General features: G+C 44.3%; 1 protein-coding gene and 1 long non-coding RNA gene across 6 annotated transcripts in view; one reads left to right on the forward strand and one right to left on the reverse strand.

The window, feature by feature from the left end:
• Positions 1-23,684, reverse strand: part of LOC308586948 — a 562,568-nt gene that overhangs the window by 378,862 nt on the left and 160,022 nt on the right. The window lies entirely within an intron of this gene.
• Positions 1,251-23,684, forward strand: part of BTBD8 (BTB domain containing 8) — a 45,289-nt gene continuing 22,855 nt past the window's right edge. The window contains exons 1-5 of one of the 5 annotated variants that reach the window (XM_081193932.1): positions 1,251-1,581; positions 4,326-4,523; positions 17,013-17,308; positions 18,791-18,908; positions 19,769-19,858. In XM_081193932.1, the coding sequence (XP_081050058.1) occupies positions 1,430-1,581; positions 4,326-4,523; positions 17,013-17,308; positions 18,791-18,908; positions 19,769-19,858 (854 nt within the window). In that variant the 5' untranslated portion in view covers positions 1,251-1,429. Of the gene's footprint in view, positions 1,582-4,325; positions 4,524-17,012; positions 17,309-18,533; positions 18,552-18,787; positions 18,909-19,768; positions 19,859-23,684 lie in introns of those variants that run through there. The other 4 variants (XM_081193933.1, XM_081193934.1, XM_081193935.1 and 1 more) reach the window with 4 other exon arrangements.

The following is a 23,684-nucleotide window of genomic DNA, read 5'->3' on the forward strand; positions in this document are numbered from 1 at the left end:
TATTGGTTGACTCCTTTGTGATATCATTATCCCAATTACCAGGGAGGCATTGCCCATCCTACTCCCCTCTTGCTGTGGGACTGTAACCTATCTGCACCATACATTTAAAGCGGTATCATACCAGAGACGCCTTCCCCAAAGAATTATGGGAAGTGTAGTTTGTTAAGGTTGCTGCGGGTTGCTAGGAGGCTATTACCACCTTCACAAAACTACAGGTTTTAATGGTTTAATGATCCATACCTCTTCCCAGGGAATTCTGGGCATTGAAGCTCTGTGAAGGAAATTGGAGTCTGTGGGTTAAACCACAGAGCCTAGGACTTGTCGATCAGCAGGTTGGTGGTTCGAATCCCCGCAACAGGGTGAGCTCCCGTTGCTCGGTCCCTGCTCCTGCCAACCTAGCAGTTCAAAAGCACGTCAAAGTGCAAGTAGATAAATAGGTACTGCTCCGGCGGGAAGGTAAATGGCGTTTCCATGCGCTGCTCTGGTTCGCCAGAAGCGGCTTAGTCATGCTGGCCACATGACCCAGAAGCTGTACACCAGCTCCCTCGGCCAATAAAGCGAGATGAGCGCCGCAACCCCAGAGTCGGCCACGACTGGACCTAATGGTCAGGGGTCCCTTTACCTTTAAGAACACTGCACTCTTAACAAATTTAGGGCTGTCGTATGTCAAAGTCTGAATGGACATGGGGGGGGGGATTTCCGAAAGGGCGCTTTGTCCTGGATCAATGAAAAATCACGGTTGTGTTTTTTTTTGGGGGGGGGGAGCGCAAACATTTCCGGATCTTCCTAAAATAAAGGTCAACAATTTTGGAGTCTTCCTAAAAAAGCTTTTTATTCCCTTTCAATCCATATGGAGAAATCACACTGAGAACCAGATCCAACCAAGTCCGATTCATGCAACACTTTTTTTTTCTTTCTTTAGGAAAAATGGCAACCCTAAACAAAGTACTTCATTGAAATCTAGCTAACATGGCATCAGATCAGAATTCAAACACCACCCATCTCTACTTCTCCTCTGCCCTAACCCAATGACACCCTTGCCAGCTTTCTATACGAGTCCGCGGCTCCAGATCACCGGGAACCTTCTATAGCCAAGCCCCGCCGCCCCCTTCTTTTCTCCCCGCCTCCGCCTGAACCAAACCACGTGCGCCCCAGGCTGGTAAACAACACGGAGGCGGGGCTCGACGGAGAGCCGCTTCGCGATTGGCCTTCTCCTCCCCGCTGCCCAATGAGGCGAAGGGAAGGGGTGGGCCTCTTCTCGGGCCGCCGCTTCTAAACAGAAGGCGAGAGTTTCGAGACGCTCCCTTCGCCGAGCGCCGGTTGCGGCGTGGGAGAGACAAAGCGGAGCGTGAGCGGCGAAGCCGGCGTAGCGGCTCTCAGGGACCGTCGGCTAATTCTGAGCCGGAAGTTGGGCTGCCTGGCCGGCTTCATGGCGCGCTGGGGCGGCGGCGCCTCGTCCAAGGGCCCCGCGAGGGCCGCGGAAAGAGAAGGGAAAGGCGGCGGCGGCGGAGAGAAGGCCCCGTCCGAGAGGCGGAGGCTGAAGGAGGCGGTGGCCGAGCGGCTGAGGCAGGATGTGGAGAGGTAGGGGGAGACCTCAATATGCTCGAGCGCTTTCTTTTAGGATACCGCCCAAATGGTTGCGCTTATTTTGAGGAAACCAAAGGAATTATTGAGCTTTTTTTAAAGGAAAACCCCCAAATTGTGGAGATTCTTTTAAGGCGGCCCCCAAATTGTGGAGACTTTTCTTTTAAGAAGGCCCCCAAATTGTGGAGACTTTTCTTTTAAGAAGGCCCCCAAATTTTAGCATCACTAAATCCCAGTGTGGCTCTTCCCGTGTGTGGGTTGCTTAGGAGAGGGGCGTGTGGGAAGCAACAGCGCAGGCAGTCCCAACATGCACATGACTCCACTCCCCAGTGTGGCACCTGCTAATTTTGCCGCCCCCATCCCACTTTCTTCTTAAATCCCCCAAGGTGTTTGTAATGCACGAATAGAAACACTGAAGGAAAAAAGCACTGCAATTTCTCCACTAAAATATAAAGTAAGCAAATAAAGACAGTTATTAGTGTAATTAACTGAGCTTTTTTTTGGAGACTACCAGGCATAGGTGCCAACACCCTGGGTGCCTGAGCACCCACAAAATTCCCCATGAAGGGGCCAGGCAACCAAAAATTTTGGTGCCAGGGCCATGCACGCAGCCCTTTGCACAGAACCCTCTTACCAAGGTGTGGTGATCACTCAGGGTCCCTAGATTTTTCACCGTCTATTGATCCCTGTGCCACCACTTTATTTCTTGCTGCCACCAACCATGCCCTACCTGGTACAATACTGAGTCCAGTTAGGGATAAATTGGAACATAAACTTATGTTTATTTATTACAGTTTAACAAGCGTGTGGTTTCATAAACTGTATCGGTCAATTACAATCATAGGGTGCCTATCCAGACCTATAGCTTCCGCTACCTGCTCTCACTCACTAAACCACCTCTCAGATATTTACTTGTCTTCCTAGCTCCTAACTGTTCCTGACTCAGCTTATTTCGCTACACTAACTCAACCTACCCACAGACTCTATCCCAATTTACTCCCACTCCAACCAACCACCCAACAAACTCTCTCCTCCCCCCCTCCCAGAGCTGGTTTTATAGTCCCTCTGACTCCACCCCCTGGGTTCTGATTGGGTAACCTGTTTAACTATTTCACCTACAGCACTCTCATATGTTAATGTCACACAGGGTTGCTTATTAATCATGCAATTGTAGAGTTGGAAGGTATCATGAGAGTCATCTAGTCCAACTCCCTTTGACACAGGAATCTCCTGCTTAACGTGGCATTTCAAACTCATGATTCCGAGATTAAGAGCCTCGTATGCTATCGTCTGAGCTATTCCAGCTGATGGAATAATTGTTCCTCCCTGGAGACTAATTGCTAGAGGATGCCCTCCTGGGACCTGTTTTTCCATCAGTGCTTTGGAAAGAACTTGCTATCAAGGAGGAGGTCGCTTTCCCGAGTCCTCCCTCCAAGCTTCTAATAATTTGCACATAGGCACCAAATGGGTTATCAGACTTTATTGGCATCTTCTCTGGCACCAGCTACAGACGTCAAACGGCAGCCTAGTCTACATCGTGTTCTCTCCTCCCCTCGGCAGGTTAACTTGAAGATTTATAGGGGCTGGGGAATGCTGGCAGCCAGCCAGCCCTATCACCTGCTCCCACTTTGGGGACTAATTGCTACCACCTGCCTGAGGGGCCCCACCCAGCGATACTTTTTTACAGAATCACTACTTCATGACACTTTCATTCTCCACTCCTTGGAGAAAGTTGCAGTTTTCAAGATTTGAGAAAAAGCAAGGGCTGGATGCAGGCTTCAGCATGCTCCAAGTAGGTCCACTGAAATAATGGGGCATAAGTAGTTGTCACGGCTAACTTAAATCCCATTGGTTTCAGGGGGGTCTGTTCTTGGCATGTCTGAGCTCCTGTATGCACGATACATTTAAAGCAGCATCATACCACGTTAAACAGTCATGGCTTCCCCCAAAGAATTCTGGGAGCTGTAGCTGGTTCAGAATTCCTTAGAGTCACTAGGAGACCCGTATTGACCTCCCAGAGCTCCAATTCTTAGAGTAGTTAAATAATTGGTTCTTCCAGGGCACACTAGGAATTGTGCCTCTGTGCAGAATCTCAGCAAGAAAAAAGCTCCCTGCCTCGCCTGCTCTCTGAAGCTACTGCTTTCCCAGTAGCTAAACAGAAATGAAAGGGAAAGAAAGAAATTGCAAGTCTTGGAATAGCAAGAAGCGGGGACAGAGAAAATATGGGAGAGGAAGCGAGTTTTGCAATGGGCCTGGTTGTTCGTATTATCGAACAGCCGGATGTGAGTCCGATCCGGTGCTGGCGCCAGGTTTGGGGTTGCTGTTGGGCAAAATCTCTGTGGGGGACCCTTCTATAAGTTGCTCGCTTTCTTTTCCTTCCAGTGCCCATTTGCTTGCGCCTTTTCTCAGGGTCTTATCTGTGCAGCTGTCCTGGAGGAAAAATAAGCAGAAGGTACTGTGGCTTGCTCTTGTCAGCTCACACAGGTGAACAGGACAGCAAGGAGGAATAGGAGGGCACCTCCACAGGTTGGTATGTACCTCAGCAGGTGACCAGTCATCCTGGCTGTTGGTGCCACCCCTGTTCCAGTTAATTTCAGTGCCACCTACCATCTGGGTATCTGGTTATTGGAGGATGGAATGTGAGCAAGCATAGCACTTTGTTTTAGGCATCCAAGAAAGAAACATATTCTGAACTCCATTTTGAGCTCAATGTGTGATGCTCTCTCTGTTGTCTTTCACAGGCTTCTTAAGGAAGAAATCCAAACTGATGTCACTTTCCATGTTGGCGGCGCTCTCTTCCGAGCTCACAAGGGGGTGCTTCTAGCAAGAGTTCCCGATTTTTTCTCCCGTGTTGCTGGAAGAGTGTTAAACAGTCCAAACCATGGTGAAGTTTTGTATCTGGAGAATTTGGAACCCTCTGAATTTAAAACATTCCTGCAGTAAGTTTCCACTCTCACCTGCCCCCTTAAAAAATGTAGTTCGAGCCAGTATTGTGATAGATCCTGGTGACAGTTAAGAAACTTGTTTTCAGCCTGGTAGTTTTGATAGCAGGCCATCAGTTTGTCCAATTATAATGGTTCTCTAGGCATCAAGGAATGAGCCTGATTCTTAGATTGGGGAACAAGGAATTTGGGAAAAGTGAGTTCTCCCACCCCACTCTACGATATGTTAAAAGAATGGTGGCCCACCTTTTTTTTTAACACTGTGGATATGAACCCATAACCAATCATCAACATATCAGAATATATATTTTTGATACGTCTGTTTATTAATATTTGACAATATGAAATTGGGAGGAAGCGAAAGTGGAGGTAAAAGGGGTAGCTGACAGAGTGGTGGCTAGCAAGTTGTAAGAGTGTACTTAACTGCAAGATGATTTTGGGATAGGCTTAGTACTCATGAATTAATGAAAAGAGGTGTGATTTGCATTGAGTAACAATGGTCTGCTTTCTCCATGAAACTGCTTTTTCTCATCCCTACTGGCTACTTAGATGACTTTGTTAAAAAGGTTATTTTTTCATTAGAGATGCTTCTTGTATGTGGTAGAGAAACTCTTCTCTTTCTTAGCATTTTAAATGTTTTCACCAAGGATATATGAAAGAACTATAATGTCTATTCTACATTTTCTGCAAACTTATGCTCACTACTTGAGAGTAAGTGTATGACTTGGGGAGTAACCCTAAGACCCTGGCTATCACACATTGTGGCATTTAGTTCCATAAATAAATTACATACTGTGTGAGAACATATTTTTCTTTTGTCTGTACTGAATTTACCACCAATCAATTTTATTGGGTGATGTGGGAGACCTGGCCTCGGTGTTTGGTCTCTGTTCCCCGTTCCAGCACTCTCACTCCACCGGAAGTTACTGGTTGCATATCCAATAATTTATGCACCATTCTTTTTAAATAATTCATAAATTTATAAAATTACTTCAGTTTGGTACCTCAGAGAGGTGGCTGAATGCCCTTGATCTGAGACTCCGAGGCAGTGTTAGAAACTCAGATATATAAGCTAATCGCCAAATGGCACCTCAAACCTAAGTTACAGTTGCCACAATGGAATATCTAGGCACCTTTTTTGCAATTGAACTTGCCATTATTATTATTATTTATTTATTTCTATACCACTTTATATTTTAAAGAAAAAAAATCTCAAAAAGGTTTACAACACATTAAAAGATCAAATAAAACAACCCAGAATAAAACAAATGCAAGCTTCCAAGAAACTCTTCAGAACCTTCTTTAAGTGACATTTGGCTTTCCCCATGTTTATTCACCTAGTGCCCCATAGCAGAAGGACTATAGGAAGTCGGCATGGTATTGTGCTTAGAGTGTCTGACTAGGACATGGGAGATCAGGGTTAAAATCTGAAGCTCACTGGGTGACCTTGGAGTCAGTCACAACCTCTTAATCTGCCTCACAAGGTCATTGTAGAGATTAATTGAGGAGGATGAACTCCTTGGAGGAAAAGGTGAGATGTAAATGCAATAAATAAGTAATTCTTCTGACCCGCTTAAGGAAGCTGGAGGGGCCAGCCAGATGGAGCTGTTATTTGCCAACCTCCACATGGTCCCAAATGGACCAGCGCCTGGTGCCTGGCTAATTTCTGAGGTCGCCAAAGGGTGGTTTAGCTTGTCCTGAGGTTGTCACCAAGTGTGCACCTTTATTTTGCTCCATACAAGTGAATGGTTCCAATTGCTGTACAGATGTGTAAAGCCCGCCAGTGTTGGGGATGCTAGAATCCTCCTGGTGTTCCTAGGTGTCTCTGCAGAAATCCAGCACCTAAGAGAGCTCATTACAATATAGAGGCTCCCTTTGTGGCTGTGCTGAATGTTTCGCTCGTTATCAAGACTGGGTAATTTGTCAAAATCAAGACACGTTCTTAGATAATTTTCTGGTTCTTTAATCCTCTCCTTTAGAGGATTGGTGTTCCTCAAAGGATGCAGGGCAGGTCATTTTTTATGTGGCCCAGAAGCCAATTGCTACATGAAATGCGCGAGAAGCGGGATTGATGCTTTTATTGCTCTTGCTGAGTGGGAGTCTCTTCTGTTGACAGGTTTCTTCAACTGAGGTTAAGTGACATGGCCGCTGAGAGCCTGTGGTATATTGGAGAACTGCATATTAGACATTCCCTTTGTAATGTAAAGAGTGAGCAGCATATTGCTTAATTAAATGTGATCTTCCGGCCTGCAGGGAAGAGGCTATGCTAATTCAAGCTACTTTTTAGAACAGACATCCTACTTTTACAGAGATTCCCAGGGAATACCACAGTTTTTGATTACCAGATTATTATTATTTGCCCATATTTAGATGGGGCAAAACAGTAGTTACATCAGCTTTACAGGTTAGAGGTAGAAGACTGTGAATTCCTATTTTAATTTTAACCACCCTGTTGTAATTATTCCCCATTTTCCTCCTGAAAAAAAAATAGTCCATTCCATTTCTTACCCTTCCGTCTTGTAAACTTGACAGTGTTCTGGCTTTTAGTAGGACCTGTGCAAATCTAAGTGTGAATGCCATTGGCCGTGCCACCAATTGAAAAGGAGAAATGCTGTTCTCACTGTACGTACAGCTTGACAAGTAAAAGATTTTTGTCAATTCCAATTAGCAGCTGCATAATTGAATGAATTGGCGCAATGCAGGAAGCTTTGGAAAAATAGAGCAATGGAATTTTTACTCTTCCCAACAGACAGCAAAGGCAAAGGTTTGCATTACAGCTGTGTGTGTGAAAATAATTCCACCCTGTATTCTGAAATACAAATATGCAAAAGCTTCCCAAAGAACTTTAATAAGGAAAAACCAATAGATTGACAGGACTATCGTTCAAATTTAGCATTCCAATATATATAGCAAATAAGCTTATTTATCACTAAAAAGAATCTCTTGTGAATATGTCTCCTTTCAGCTGAATGAAAGTAATTTTCAGTATATTTGCCATCTGTCTCAGTTTGACAGGCAGTTTATCAGGAGCAGGTACTCAGTTGGTTTTCAATATTTGGAAACAAGTGTTTTTGCTGTGGTTATTAGCAAAGAGTTCTGTTTTGGTTCTTTGTACCAAGCCTCTGGTATTAGAATGAAGAGGCAGGATTTTGAAATGTGTGAGACTTTGGATTTGCATTTTATCCACATTGGAGAAATTTGCAGGTGTAAAATGATGTATTCTTCCCAACAATTACATTTTCCCTCTTTGGGAAATAGAGAGGTCTTGCTAACATTGCCAAGTCATGCAGGATATTTTTTACACAACTGGAACTGAATCCTGAGTTCCATTGGCTTTTATCACAGGAGTACTGCAGTGCAGCAAAAAAAGCTGTGGTCAGAAACTATACCACTGTACTAGGATGTGCACAAGAAAACTTGTAACATGGGGTTATGCAAATATTTGCAAGTCTAGGCTCTGATCCTTATCTACACCATAACATTAACAGAAATTGTAAATGTTGGTAATGCTGTAAGGTCTGATTATATTGTTAAGTTAGCCCAGTTTTGTTGAAATTGATTTCAGTCTATTTGTACAGTTTACTTTTGTGACTCGGAGTCTTTAAGCGTAATTGAATTTCCTTATCGCTATCTGTAGCTTGCAAAATGAAACAAAATCTATATGAGGAAATAAGGATTTTTATCAGTTTCAGCAGCTATTAGAGGCAGTAATCCTATTTCTGGATTTTTAATTTATTTTGGGGGCGAGAGGGTATCTTCTATTTCATCCTTGTGTCCTTCAATAAAATTTTTTTGTATTTAAAGCTTTGTTTTTCAAACGCCCGACTTATTTTAATTCGTCTTTGAAAGCAGTTCTTTTATTCTGTCTTAATTGTTTTCCCATTCTTCAAATGTTCAGGAAGATAAAGCTTACAATGCAGTCCTACATATGCCTACTCAGCATGGTATGTAGGATTGCAGCCTTAATTTCAAATTTGACATTTTTAGTGAAAAGCGTTTGCAGTTGGAGCCTCGTTACCCCATATAATCAACATCACCAAAACCACAAATCCAACTTACTTCTTTGAGTCTCTAATGGGCTTTGTCTATTGCTGGTGTCCTCCTGTTATAAATACAGTGGTACCTTGGGTTACAGACGCTTCAGGTTACAGACTCCACTAACCCAGAAATAGTACCTCAAGTTAAGAACTTTGCTTCAGGATGAGAACAGAAATGGCGGGGCGGCGGCAGCAGGAAGCCCCATTAGCTAAAGTGGTACCTCAGGTTAAGAACTGTTTCAGGTTAAGAACGGACCTCCAGAACGAATTAAGTTCTTAACCCGAGGTGCCACTGTACCAGTTCCTGACAACAGATTGTTCCTGTCCATCTTAACTTCTGGTTATCATCAAGTTTCTTGGTAGATTCACAAGGCATTTACCCGGTAAATAAATCCTTTATTTGCACAGTGCTGACTTCAATAACAGCGCAATAACTCCCTTTATCCAGAGCTGCTGGTCACTGGCGACAGCCTCTTGTTACTCTTTCCTCCCCATTGCACCCCTTCACCAGCCACTGAATAGCTCCATCGGTTAGAGTGTGGTGCTGATAATGCCAAGGTTGCAGGTCCGATCCCCATATGGGACTGCTGTGTATTCTTTCAGGGGGTTGGATGAGATGATCCTCAGGGTCTCTTCCATCTGCACAGTTCTGTGATTCTGTTTGGGACAGGTTGGTCTGACTGAGGAACCGAGACAGAACCATCTGCTTTAGAGCCCTACAGTAGCAGCCCGTGTGATGGGGCACAGCTGCTTGCCTGGGTGTGCATGTTCAGGTGGTGGAAGCACTGGGTTGGTTCTGCTAGTGCTGCTGCACAGTCCCAATGTTGCTGCTCCATCTGGGTGATCTGCAGTGATCAGGAGTGCAGCTCAGCCTCACCATGGGGGCTGCTCCTAGGACCTACAGTGGTACCTCGGGTTAAGAACTTAATTCGTTCCGGAGGTCCGTTCTTAACCTGAAACTGTTCTTAACCTGAAGCACCACTTTAGCTAATGGGGCCTCCCGCTGCCGTCGCGCCACCGGAGCACGATTTCTGTTCTCATCCTGAAGCAAAGTTCTTAACCTGAGGTACTATTTCTGGGTTAGCTTTGTCTGTAACCTGAAGCATCTGTAACCCAAGGTACCACTGTATTATTATTATTACTTCATTTCATTTCTATATTGCTTTATATTTTTAAGGGAAAAAATCTCAAAGCGGGTTACAACCCATTAAAACATCAAAGGAACCAAGCCGCAATAAAACAAAGTCAAATATAAAGTATACAGTCAAGGCAACATAATTAACAGTAAAAACAAAAACATTATCTTAAAGATTTCAAAATAAAACATTACAAAGGATGTCAACTATAGAAAATGTATCTTATACTGTACATATAAAGTTAACAAACAAAAAAATCTTAAACTTTTCGTTTAAAAAAACCAACTTTTATTTATGCAGTTTTAGCAGCTTTTATACACACATTGTACAGTATCCATCACTCCTCTTTTTGGAGTCTCTCTGTGGCATTCTATGGAAATCTTGACCTGCCACATATTCTAATATTTCACCCATTATCATCTCAAGTCTTCCTTTTTTGATGTTATCTGCTGCTCATAGGTTAACTTGTACTTATAAGTTAAATCATATATTGTACATTCTAAGATAATTTCCAAAACACCTCCACTCCTCTTTAACTTGTCCTTATTCCTTAGTTTTCATGGTCATGGTTACTAATTCTGTGTATTCAGTCAATTTGTTTGGCCAAGTTTCCTTCGTGGGTATCTCTTCTTTTTTCCATTTTTCCGTATATACTATTCTAGCTGCAGCAGTCGCACACAGAAAGACAATGAGTGCCTTTTTTGGAATGTCATTGCTTATCATCCTATGAAAAAGGCTCTGGTCTTTTGGGAAATGTGAGTTTTATGATCATTTCCCAATACTCTCTAGCATGTTTACATGACCACCACAAATCAGCTTTAATATTAAATATCAGTATCAATCTTTATTTTGGTCACAGACCAGCATAAGATAAAAGCATACAGATAAACTGAACACATCAGACTTAAAGCAGGTAAGGGGTAAAAACTAATCATCTTAAACATTTCAAAAGGAAACATTGCTAAATAAAGTCAAATATAAAATGCAAATAATTTAAAACGGCATAATTACCAAGAGAATAAAATACTACCATAAGCATAGAACACATCTGCTGCTGATGCTGCCAGTCCTGCCAGTGGTGGTTCATGGTGGCCGGTGGCTATAGAAGCTCAGGCTTGGTGGCCTGGGTCTGCGCTAAGAAACAACCAATATATATTGGTTGCGTATTGATATTGGCTCCAATGTGTCACCTGACCTCCACTGAGCAGAAAGCAATAATACCATCTACAGTGCTGCCCCCCCCCCTAGAAAAAGAGGTGCAGGAACTCCCACCTTTTGAAGAAGAAGAAGAGGAGTTTGGATTTGATATCCCGCCTTTCACTCCCTTTAAGGAGTCTCAAAGCGGCTAACATTCTCCTTTCCCTTCCTCCCCCACAACAAACACTCTGACAACCCAAAGTTGTTGAGCCTTTGTGTTTTTAGACAGTCTTTTTTCTTATAAAAGCAAGCCTGTGTCCATGTATGAATTTTCTGAAAGGCAGGACTTCTGCAGGATATATATATATTTTGCATTAGTAGCTGCTATCGGGAATTGGTCTGCTCTAAGAGAGTGAAGGTAACATGGGTTGTTTTCCACAACACAGCATCTTGCTCCCAATGTGCTTCAGTTGTTGTGAGATCGGTGAGTGCTGCCTCCCGTGGCTAGGTCAATGCAGCAGGGAATACTGCAGCGTTCTTGGGCAGATACGGAGAACTCCACAAATATTAAACATTTATTAACCTGGCCAATTATAATAGATTGAAACGTACGGAGAACTCTCCCTACTTCAAAAAGCACAGAAGCTTCTGAGTTGCATTAAAATACAGAGCATGAGTACATAGTCTGCCTGCTTTCTCAATTCTGCTGTATTTCTGTCCTCCTTTTTATATAGACATTTCAGCTTCCTGTCTCGAGCAGCTTCAGAATGGCTGGTATCGTTTAGCTTGTTTACTGCTAAGGCTGTCATTCCTTTTAGCTTCTGTTCTACATGCTATTTTTAAAGCTATTGTTTGTTTGTAATGGAAAAATTCAAAGTGATGTATACCTTGGAAGTCTTAATGCTGTTTTGTTTTCCTCCTGCTCCATAATAAAGATGTCTAGTGTAGCTCTCAGTCTAGCAGATCCAGAAGAAATTCTAGGATCAGCTATTTTGTGTATGTGGAAGGTCCATAAGCACAGGATTGGATCATGGGGCCATTTAACACAGCATTCTCTTTCCTGCAGAGGCCAATTGGATGCCTCTGTGGGGCACAGAAAACCAACAACTCTCCCATCTTGTTGTTCGCCTCTCCCACCTGCAGTAATTGGTATTTACTGCCACCTTTTGCTTCATCTGCCCAACACTGTCCATTGGGCTTGTGCAACCCAGACTTGCCCTGCTAATATGCACTATGCTGGTGAACCATCCCTTAACGTTGTCATCATCTAGTGTCACTTTCATGGCTAAATTTCCTCTATGTACATACCAGGTCTGCTGCTAGGAGTCTTCAGTCTGCAGACAGCAGAAGTTATGCTCCATGCATTCCATGCTGCACCTTCTGCAGAGAGGGACTTGGATTTCTAACTCAAAAGCTACCACATCTTGCTGCAAATGTTCTGTAACCATGTAAGACAGGGGTTAGCAAAGTTTTTGTGACTTGGGCCAGTTCACGGTCGTGCAGATGCTGCAGCAGGCCAGAATGCGCGCACACATGCATGCGCAAATGCTCTTTCCGGTGCAGAGGAGGCGTGCACAGCTTCTCAAAAGGCAGTCCCCGCTCTGCTCTGCACCAGTTTAGTTCAGCGCACGGGAGCCGACCAAGCGAGCGGCGAGGTCCCCAAGCGGGCGGTGGGGGTCCATGGGCCGGTTAAACGACCCCCATGGGCCGCTTGTGGCCTGTGGGCCTTAGGTTGCTGACCCCTGATGTAAGAGATCTCTAAGCTGCCTGTTATATTAGCCGGGGCAAGTATATGAAGGAAGGGTCATTCTGGTAGGAGCAGACTTTGGTAATCTTTCGTAATATGGTGCTCTGTACAAAGCCAAAATTTGACACCTCTTCAACTATGGATCTTCTCAAATTTGCACCCCCTTGGCTGGGCCCCTCCACTCAGGGGAACCTTCCTCCCCCCCCCCATCACCCGAAATCCGGTGTTGATTCTGGACTCTTTATTTCTTTGGCTGAAATGTTATGCTTTCATTATTTCAATTGAAACCTTAGTTAATAATCCTGTGCTCTTAACTGGAGGAGATTCTCTGTAATCTTGTCTCATCCCATGTTAACGCCTTTTGTCTTTTTGGCCTAGTTGCTGCAAAAGTATGTGTTTAACTTGAGGTGGATGGGATAGTCAGAGATGGAAAGTTGGCAGCATTTTGTTGACCATCTCTTTCTGATTCTGAAATGCTCTTCCCCAGAGAAGCTTACCTGCTGCCAAGAATGATATATTTTTAGTGCCACATTAAATTGACTTTAGATTCTTTGGGTCTGTTAGTTTTTATGCTTTATTTATATTCAGTTTCTTGCTGGACTGCTGGGGTGTGTGTGTGTGTGTGTTTAACAGGATCTTTGGAGAGTTTAAAATATTGTTTCTATAGGTTTCACTAAGTCTTTGGGCGGAAGAGCAGGGGAAGGGAACAGTGAGATGCACTGCTGTTCTAACCCAAGAGGCCTGAGGTAGCCAACATGGAATCTTTCAGGTGTTGTTGGATTCCAACTCCCATCAGCCCCAGCCAGCATGGCCGGTGGTCAGGGATGATGGGAATTGTAGTCCAACAACATCTGGAGGGCACTATGTTGCAACAGTTGGTAGCTTTTGCATCATATGTGTCTTTTAGGGTGAATGGGGAGCTGTTTTCTCCCCAGGTTTACTAATCTGCTCCAGGTATTTGGATAAACTGCAAGGTGCTTTGTTTTTTTAGAGATGGAGACAGCTTGTCAAATGTGCGTGGAGAAGTGCAAAGAAGAGAAATGGGTGTTTGATTCAGAGGCAAAAGCACATGTCATTTGGGGGGTAGTGACTGAGGGAGGCTGAGTTCACAAAAACATGGCACTGACCCCCTATTTAAAGGTGCCTCTGTATGCTCCCAGGAGTTTCGGGTGATCTTACAGAAAACCTGCATCTTGTCTTTTTCTGCAGAATGATTTGTAATTCAAGGCATGTGGGTAAATAGTGATTTAAATAAAAAGGAAGGTTGACCCCAGTGTCTTTAAGTAGAGCATGGGACAGAGTCAGACCTGTTTTCCCAAAGCTGTTTCAATTTCATGGACCAAACACAACTCCAGAATCCAAAGAGGAGGTATGTGATGCTGCTTCTCCTCCCTCTTCCAGCAAGAAGCATTCCAGTTGGAAAAGCAGGAGAAGAAGGAATCTTAAACAAAAATGGGGGAGCAGATTTTGTGGGGTTAAACTTTTAAAACGACAAGTCCTCTTCCCCATAATCCTAGAGCCACCTTAAGAGAGGGGAAGGAAATAGACTTTGTTCTACCCTTCCACAAATGCTGTAAGGTAACGGTAAAAGGACCCCTGACTATTAGGTCCAGTCGTGACTGACTCTGGGGTTGCGGCGCTCATCTCGCTTTACTGGCCGAGGGAGCCGGCGTACAGCTTCCGGGTCATGTGGCCAGCATGACTAAGCCGCTTCTGGCGAAACCAGAGCAGCACACGGAAACGCCGTTTACCTTCCCGCCGGAGTGGTGCCTATTTATCTACTTGCACTTTGACGTGCTTTCGAACTGCTAGGTGGGCAGGAGCAGGGACCAAGCAATGGGAGCTCACCCTGTTGCAGGGATTCGAACCGCTGACCTTCTGTTTGGCAAGTCCTAGGCTCTGTGGTTTAGACCACAGCGCCACCCACGTCCCCCAAATGCTGTACTTTCCCACATAAGAATGAACAGCAGCTGTTCATTCTATGGGAGGAAGTACGTGGGTGCCCTTGGGGGACTTGGTCTGTTGAATAAACCTGTGCCCCTTGGGCAATGAGAATCAAACTTGGACTTGTCTTCACAGCTTGGAATCAGTTTATTGGTCATGCTAGAGTGTGACAGAATATGTAGAAATGACTATTTCTCCTTTCCTGCATAGGCCTAAGTCATTATTTGTTTATTGCGTTGTTGGAAAGCCTGTCAACCCCACAAGTGATGATCAAGATTTTAGCAGTCCAGTCAGTGTACTCTCCCAAAGGGGAGAAGAATTTTGCAACCTTAATTTAGATGACTGTCTGATAACGGAGTGTTACAGCTTCCAGGCAGGAAGATTATCTTGTATTTTCCTGGAATTATTATAAATTGACTAATAAATACAGACAAGTTTCATCTGATTGCAGCGCACAGTTTAGAATGTCTGTCTGGAGGTTGTTTTCAGAACAGATTTGGACAAGAGTGTTTATGCCTTAAAGGACACAGCATACTCTTTAACACTCCATAAATTCATGCATATTGCCAAGCAAGTCTTTCAAGGAAATAGTTATCTGGAAGTATCCCCCCCCAAAAGTAGCCTGAGTTATTTAGCTACTCAGAGGCAATCCTGTTTTTCTTGTTTTTTAAACACCCTTGCCCTTTATGGCTTTCTTGAAGGTTGCATTTTGTCTGTCTTGTTGTAAAAGACTTTGAGAACTGATGAGGCTGTTTTTGTTATCATTGGCAGTAAATGAACACTTTAGTGGGGAAAACCAGGAAGTGATCCAAAGGGCTGTTCATTCTAAGTCTACATCACAGGATCTTCAAGTTATAATCTGGCATGTTTGGGTCATGCTTTTTTTTCTGTGCATATCCACATGCACCTGTATTTTCTGTACGTCTTCTCTCTCTAGGTCTGCTTGAATCTGATTATGCTGGGATAATGTGGTTTTCTTTCCAATGCACAGTTGCGAGTTTGCTTTTTAAATAGGCCAGAAAGTAACACAGGGGGAAAAAGCAAACAAAAAATGGTCATAGATGTAGCATAATCTTTTTTGCATGCATGGACCCTCCCTGTAGAATAACTAGTTTCTGAAACTATTGAATCATTCTAGGTCAGGGGTCGGCAACCCGCGGCTCCGGAGCCGCATGTGGCTCTTTTACACCTTTGCCGTGGCTCCGGGGCGGATACTAGCGAGGGGAGGAGGCGCATTGTGCGCCCCAACACTCCCCACTGTGGCGGGCGCTGTACTGGCTGTGATGTCGCATGGGGGCGGTGCGTGCGTTAGTCACGCACCGTCCCGACGCCACCTTCCCGCCTGCTACATTGTAAGGGGCATGTACGCTGGTCACTGCATTGAAAGGGGGCATGTACGCTGGTCACTGTTTTGAAGGGGAGTGAAGAACACACACACAAAAAAAAGGTAACTTGTTAATTTAACGTTTATTTCTGTGAGGAGGAGTAATTCTGAGGGGTCAAACAAAGAAATAATAAAAAGTGACAAAAAAGTTATTTTTATAATAACGAGTTTTGCGGCTCCCAGTTTTTTTTCCTTCGGAAACGGGTCCAAGTGGCTCTTTTTGTCTTAAAGGTTGCAGACCCCTGTTCTAGGTGATTGTGCATAGGAAGATAGAAAACTGCCTTTGCTGAGTTAGGCAATTGGTCTATTCAACCCAGTATTTTTCGCATGGCCTGGCAGTGGCTTTCCACTTTCTCAAGCAGGGATTTCTCTCCCAGCCTCACCTGGAGATTCTGGGAATTAAACCTGGAACTTTTGATCTACAGTACCATGGAGGTGTGGCTCTTCCCCCACTATCAAATCTGCAACAACTAGTTTCTTGATCAGCAATTTCCTTCGTCAGCCACTTTCAGAGTGATTGGGAACTCTGGTCTGGTCTTGAATTGCCCATCCTTTAAAGCTGCCTTTTTTATTTCTAGAATAACAACTAAGAAGCCAGATGGCAGAAGCTTCATGGACCAGGTTTGGTTCAGGGATGTTGCATTATTTCTCTAGCAGATGTGCTATTAGGAAAATATACTTTTAAGTTGTACCTGGGAGATATTTTTTTCTCCTGGTTGAATTAACTTGCGATAACTGCTGTTTTTAAAATGTCTTGGATTTTTGAGTACTCTGTATATTAAAATATAATTAGGTTTTAGTGTTTGGCACCAAATGATTGAGATGGAGGGCAAGTAAAGCAATGTATTGTGGTATTATTCGATTTCGATTGTAGGGCAGGGTTCTGTTTTGCTACTTGTTTTGGACAACTACTTAAGGATAGGTACTGTTAACTTCACGAGATCTGGTAGTCAAAACCACATTTTGAATTATGCAATGCATAAAACTTTCTATGAAGTCTGATCCTTTGCAGGCGTCCTCAGAGGCAAGTCCCATTGAAGTCAGTGGGACTCCCTTCCAAATATATGTGCATGGGATTACAGCCTGGCTCTCTCTTCCTAGGGTCGTGTATTCATCCGGAAACGTCAAAGAGTCTGAGCAAGCGATTCTCAAGAAAGAAATATCAAAGCCTAGCTCCACAAAGGAACATGAAAGTGTGGATGTCAGCAATCTGCAGAATGGTGAAATATTCGCTGGACAGTGCCTAGAAAATCATGAAAGGACATCTGGTTATCAGTATTCCTTAAGCGGAGCCCTAGAAACAGAAGATGCTGCTTCCCCTTTTATTGCAAATGAAATTCCTGGAGAAGATGCTGCTGCTGCTGCTGTTGATGCTGAAGGCAATGCAGTTGTGTCAGGTGAGGTTAAACCGGTGGCGTTTGGATTTCCTTTTGTTACTTAAATGCCAGTGTGGGTTTGTTAACCATCTGAAACAAGGTTTGCCGTTGCTGCGCTTGCAATGTCGAGTTTAATATTCTTCGCTGTAACTTGGCTCCTGAGTAATGAGCCTTGCGTTGTTTAGACAGGGCTGTAGGAATGTGTAGCCACAGCAACTCTTACACCCACCTATTGTGTAAGAGCGGAGATGCTCTAGTGCCGAGCATTTTGTGGAATTACGGAGTTTGTTTAAAGCATTGTTAGCCCACTCTTCCGTTGGAAAGGTACCCTGAGGCTCACACAAGATCAATAAAAACAACAACCAAGGCATACTGTAAGCCTGCAGGCAAGATGTAACAGTGCAGTCCTACACATGTCTCTTCAGAAGTCCTGGTGAGTTCATCTTTCTCCAAAGTGGGTTTAGGATTGCAGACTATTTCCCGGACATGAGAACCGGCAGTCCATAATGCCTTTGGGCTCAAGCTCCATTTATTGACCCTCATCCAGCCCACAACTGTTCAGATTAGGGCCAGGCGATATCTGGTTTTCAACACTGTGATATCACCAGCTAGACACTGAGATATACCCATATATCACCAGGTCTGAGATAAGGGTGGAGCTATGTTGAGGCACTGGCTGGCATTGCAGTTTTCCCTGCATCATGATTTCTGCTGGTGCCTACTCTTGTGATTCGCTGCCCCTTGCAGAAGGCAGGGGAGAGGTGAGCCGGCAGAGTTACCAGGGGCTGCAGGAATCGAGAGAAGCATTGGCTGGCTTTTGCGGTTTCCCCCACATTGTGATTTTCGCGTAGTGCACTCCCACAATGTGATTCGCAATATATTGCCAAGTCAAAAAATTATGAAACTGATATCACGATATGGGCTTCAAACTGATTTTGGACAATATATGGATATATTGCCCAGCCCTAGTCCAGATCATGGACAGCCTCCCCTGACTCAGCTGTTACATAGAAATAGGGCAGGATGGCATCAGCCCATTGATAACACTTCGCCCCCAAACAACTAATGACCACACCTGGTGGCTTTATATTGGGAACAAGTGGTACAGCATAGTGCAAACACTATGGCCCTGAAACTCATGATCCCAGTGCTACTCTTACTGACCGGACTGTGAATTAACATCTCCAGGGGAGGCCTTGAGGGTGTTCTGGATGCTAGGGGGAAAGTCTCCGGGTGTATTCCATAAACTCCCCTACAAAGTGCAGTAAGCGCCAGTGTTAACATTTGTCAGCAAGTGAAGACACACCTCTTTCCCCATGCATTTGGGAGGGATTGAGGTTTTAGAGATGTTCAGAGATCCTTTATTACCTGTTTCCTATGTTACTGAGGCTGTATATTTTATTAATGTGAAATTCCACAGAGCTTCTCTTTTAGGATATGTTTCTATTTCAGGACCTTATGGTGGAGGATGGTCTCATAACAAGTCATTTTTCTTTGTTCCAGATGATTCTAAAATAGAAACAGCATCTTGCTTAGGAAAAGACCTATTGATGCTCTGCAAGAAATCTTGGTTTTCGGATCTTACTATATGGATTGACAGAAAACAATTTCAAGTGCACAGGTACTTCAAGAGACTAGCATTTTTTTAAAAAAAGAAGCTTATTGCGTTTTTCGGGTGGGTGGAACGTTTAGAAATGTCTGTGGGTTGTATCTAATTAAGCTATATTTGGAGTCAGTGGAGTAGACCCATTGACATTAATGACTTAGGTTAGTCATGTCCATTAATATCAGTGGGACTACTCTGAGTAGGTTGCATTGCATACAGTCCAATATGTGTGATCTTCGATGGAGAAGAGCTAATCTAATACTAGATGAAAACTGGCATTGATTCAGCAACAGCGTGTTGAGTTTTTAAATATTCCCCTCCTGCAAGAAAAGCTTAGCTTAGCGAGCAAGAGAAAAAGAATACAGCTGTCTTGCTCCTTAAAGCTCTTGGTCCTCAAAATAAATAAGCAAACTGTTACCAGAATAAATCATATTGAAAAAATTGCAGAGTGTTAATAGTTGAATTACTGTTAAGCTGCAGATCTGCCCTCAAAAGAGGTATTTCCTCATTTGGAAGGAAGATGAAAGATCTGTGATGGGGGAAAGTAGTGGTTTCTGTGTTCAAAGTGGGAGAAAACCCCAGGTGCCTAAGAATTTGAGATGTTCTTCCAGCCTTGTTTTGTGGATAATGAAAATGAATTGTGGATTAGCTGTTAACTGGAGGCATTTCAGAATGGTAGCATTTTTCCACATTGTGACAAATCGGATTAAATTGCCAGGGATCCTGGGAGAAATAAGTATGCAGTGAGCAGACACGCATTAGTAGGTAAAGGGCAAATAATTTCAACCTTTTGTAGCAGCTTTCCTAAAATAAATATTTGTATCTAGTAGAATAATGTTTACTCCCCCCCCACACCCCACCCTTCCATCTCTCAGGGCCATTTTATGTGCCAGATCTTGTTACTTTGCTGCTATGCTGAATGGGAGCTGGGCCGAAAGCTCTCAAGAGCACATCACTCTTCAAGGGTAAGTTGTTTTGCAAGTCGTATGGGAGCAAAGGTAGGCAATTTAAAATCACTGCAAATGCGGAGCAGCCATGCTGCATACCAAGCAATTCAAATTAATCTGTCCTGACTCTCTTATTTGGTGCAGTATATTTTGAGCAACAGTCCTAAATTTGGGTTAGTGGGAAACCTCTGTGAATTGAGAACCTGCATCTATCTATTTGCATCAAAACGTCAACTGGAAGAGTTAAAAATGGGAAAGTTCTGCATTGCAATTAAATTCAATGAGCAAGTAACGTCCCTTCTCTGCTTTTAGCATGACTTGCTGGCCTGTTAGATGGGTAGTAAACAAATTATAAAGGGAATGTTGGAAAGACATTGCTGTGTCTTGCCTCCCTGGAACAAATTCTTTGTAGGGGAACAGTTAGGGGCAGAGGTGCCAGCTTGTGAGGGTGACGAGGTTGGGCAGCGTCACACGGGTGAGCATCATGCCTCCGACAGCACTGATACGTGTCAGCACTGATACAAAGGCTAATGGGAACCCATTTAAAACCACAATTGCAATGCTGGAATAAGGGTATCATCTCTGGGGAGAGGTCTTTCTTGTCGCCCATGTCTCTCCCAGCGCCCGGGGATGTTATTGGGGTAGGTTATGTATGGGGGCACTGTATTCCTACTAGTGCTATCGTTATGTGTGAGAACACTTGGCCAGTATATTTTTTTGATGAGAACTTGGTACAGGGTGTCTATCAATTAGTGCTTGTTGGCAGGATTGTTGCAGTCTATATGTAAATTGAGATTTTTTTCCTAGGGAGTGGTTACCCCACTTAAATGACACATTGCAAAATTGCATATCCTGGTTTAAGGGAAGCTTTAGTTAGCCTTGAATCAGGGCTGGCAACTACTCAACCATACTTGGGAGTTGGGGCCTGGTGCACCAGCGAGGAGTGCAGATTCTTGAGGCTTTTCCCCATTTTACCTGGGAGCTGTCACTGGGCTTGTACTGGTCACTGTAGGTCTAACAGTTTAAGCAGGTTTTTGTAGCCATTTCTACAATAAGAGCAGCGCACATGGCGAATAGCAAAGCAAGCTGCCTGCCTTGGTTCATGGATTACTTAACACTTGACTGTGGATTAAGAATTACAGATTCATAAAACTCCAAATCTTCTTTCCTTGTCGCCTTAGAAAACGCATTAACTGAGCATTCCTTGTACAGGTGCTCTGACTTTTAATTTGTGCAATATTATACAGCCTTCCCTTTGAATAAGATCCATCTCGGCATAGTGAGATTTCCCTCTGAGTAAACATGAGGTTTGCTGCGCACATCTGTGGGGATATAAAGCTGTCATTGTACTGTGATGACGAAGTGACAATAAAAGCTAGCTTTCTTCTGCTCTTACATATGTTGAACATGGTTCTGTATACCTGGTGGTATGATGCTGGATGCTTTTTTCCCTCAACTGACATCCTAGAACTTTTGATTGCTTGGGAGCTTGGGGACACTTCTTGATACAGCCGAGTCAGATGCATCTTATCTGCGATAAAGCCCGTGACCGCTTTTCCTATTGTCCTGGCTGGAAGTCAGGCAGCACCAGCGTGTCTCAGTTGTAACCAGTCTCAGTATTTCTGATTATGGAGCTTAAGACCCGTTGATCCAGTTCAGCAAGAATGCCAAATCATGGTTTTGTTCTATGACAGGCATGTCCAACCACAAGTTGGCTGTGATCAAAAAATGGCAGTGATCTACCACCGTCTGAAGTCATTTGTTAAGTAAATAAATGGATGGATCATTATTTCACAGATACAGTAGTTATGTTTGGATATCATTATGACAGATCCAAATAATTACTAGGTGGACAAGTAACTAAACAAGTGAGAAAAGTCAAACTGTATTTTTATATTACCGTATTTTTCGCCCTATAGGACGCACTTTTTCCCCTCCAAAAATGAAGGGGAAATCTGTGTGCGACCTATGGGGCGAATACAGGCTTTCGCTGAAGCTTGGAGAGCGAGAGGGGTCAGTGCGCACCGACCCCTCTCGCTCTCCAGGCTTCAGGAAGCTATCCGCAAGCCTGGGGAGCCCGCGGGAGTTCCCGCGGGGCTCCCCACACTACGGATAGCAGCCTGCCGCCCCGCGCGCGGGGTGCCCTGAAGCAGAGCGCCCCGCGCGCCGGGCAGACATTGGCCAGCCCCACAAGCTCAGGGGACAGCGGGGAGGCGCAGCGCCGCCATCCCGCTGTTCCCTGACCAGGGTTTTTTTTTGGGGGGGGGGAAATAAAGGGAAAAAATTTTCCCCTTTATTCCCCCCCCCCAAAAATTAGGTGCGTCCTATGGGACGGAGCGTCCTATGGGATGAAACATACGGTAGTTTGCACAGATCTGAGGAGCCAGCTTCTCTCTGTCTCTCCCCTGTCAAAGGGAGCTGCACAGCTGATGTGGATCCCAATAGTGCCTGCCCACACTAAGCCCACCTCCCCTTTTCCAGCAGCATTGCGCAGACTTCTCCCCATCTCCCTCGCACCTTCCTCTGTCTCCCAGCGCGCGCTGCTCAGGGTTGCATTGCTGTGGAGACTGGCGGCGGCTGCATCTGAGGTTGCAGAGAAAGGCCCTGCGATGGACCAGAAACAATCCCGCAGTCCACTGAGGGCTCGCAATCGACGTATTGTACATGGCTGTTGTATGAGAACAAGTCTGGAAGAAAGCTTGGGCTTACATGCACCCTTCTCTTATGCACACAGGGTAATTAGTGTGTCATTGTTTGCAAACTGGCCCAGTAGGCTTCTGTGCTTGCCCCACAAATGAGGATTGCAAGCCCAGATTGAATCTGGGGCCACCGTGGCAAATCTTCTTATACACTGTCCTGCCCTTTTGTAGATTTTCCTGTTGCCGTTATAAACGTTTGAGAGTACAGTGCATATGGCTTATCCTGAAATAATGAAAATGCTGTTTAAGAGACCAGCTGTCAAGACAGCAGGGCTACTCGTTCGTGCTGTTTTTATGGCTACCTCATGCGTTCGCATGCAGCTAGACAACTGTTGATTTTTTGTCATTTAACCCAAAATAACTAATTTCACTTTTATTGAATGCTCCTCAAACATATTTAACGTTGCCACATGTTACAGTATGTACAGTTGTTCCTGTTTATCACGTTGGAAGCTGTACCCCAAAATGCAATCTTAATTCTCAGGAACACAGTGGGTTGCGTTCTGAGTTGCCCTTCATTCTCAAGAGGGCTCCTTCCACTCTCGGAAAGCATTCTAATTCAGCAGAGGTGCTGGCTGCAGGAAGCGGGTGGCGAGAGAGAGAACTTTTGCTGATTCATCATGCAGTTCTGGATGGTCCTCTGACCTTGCAGGGAAGACTTAAAAGGGCTGCAGAAGGAATTTGGTGAAAATCGCCTCTTCAGTGGTGCCACCCTCTGGGTGGCATTCTAGATCCATGCAACCAGCGCAGGTGTTTGTGTTCACTACGATAAAATTGTCTTTGTCCCGCTGCAATAAAATACACATTCCTCAGTACTTTTGTGTATTTTGTATATTGACCCCTGACTTACTCTGTGACCCTGACAAGCATGGTCCAGATTAGATTGACAAGGCAAAGGTAGTTGGAGAGGACACTGGGTACATCAAATGAGTTAACAGCTGTAGAAGCTACTTGGGTGTAGGGTTCTCCCACACACATCTCCCCGCCCCCCCATAATTCCAAAATATTCCACATATGGCAACCAGTAGAAGCCCCCACCAATGTGTGTATGCAAGGAGATGGGGTAGAGGGAAAATGTGAACCTATGACTCCTGGACCACTTTTTGCAGTAGTAGACCGTGTTTTGGTATGTGTTCCGAATCTTC

The sequence above is a fragment of the Podarcis bocagei genome (assembly GCF_964188305.1).
Source record: "Podarcis bocagei genome assembly, chromosome: 5".
Taxonomy (NCBI): Eukaryota; Metazoa; Chordata; class Lepidosauria; order Squamata; family Lacertidae; genus Podarcis; species Podarcis bocagei.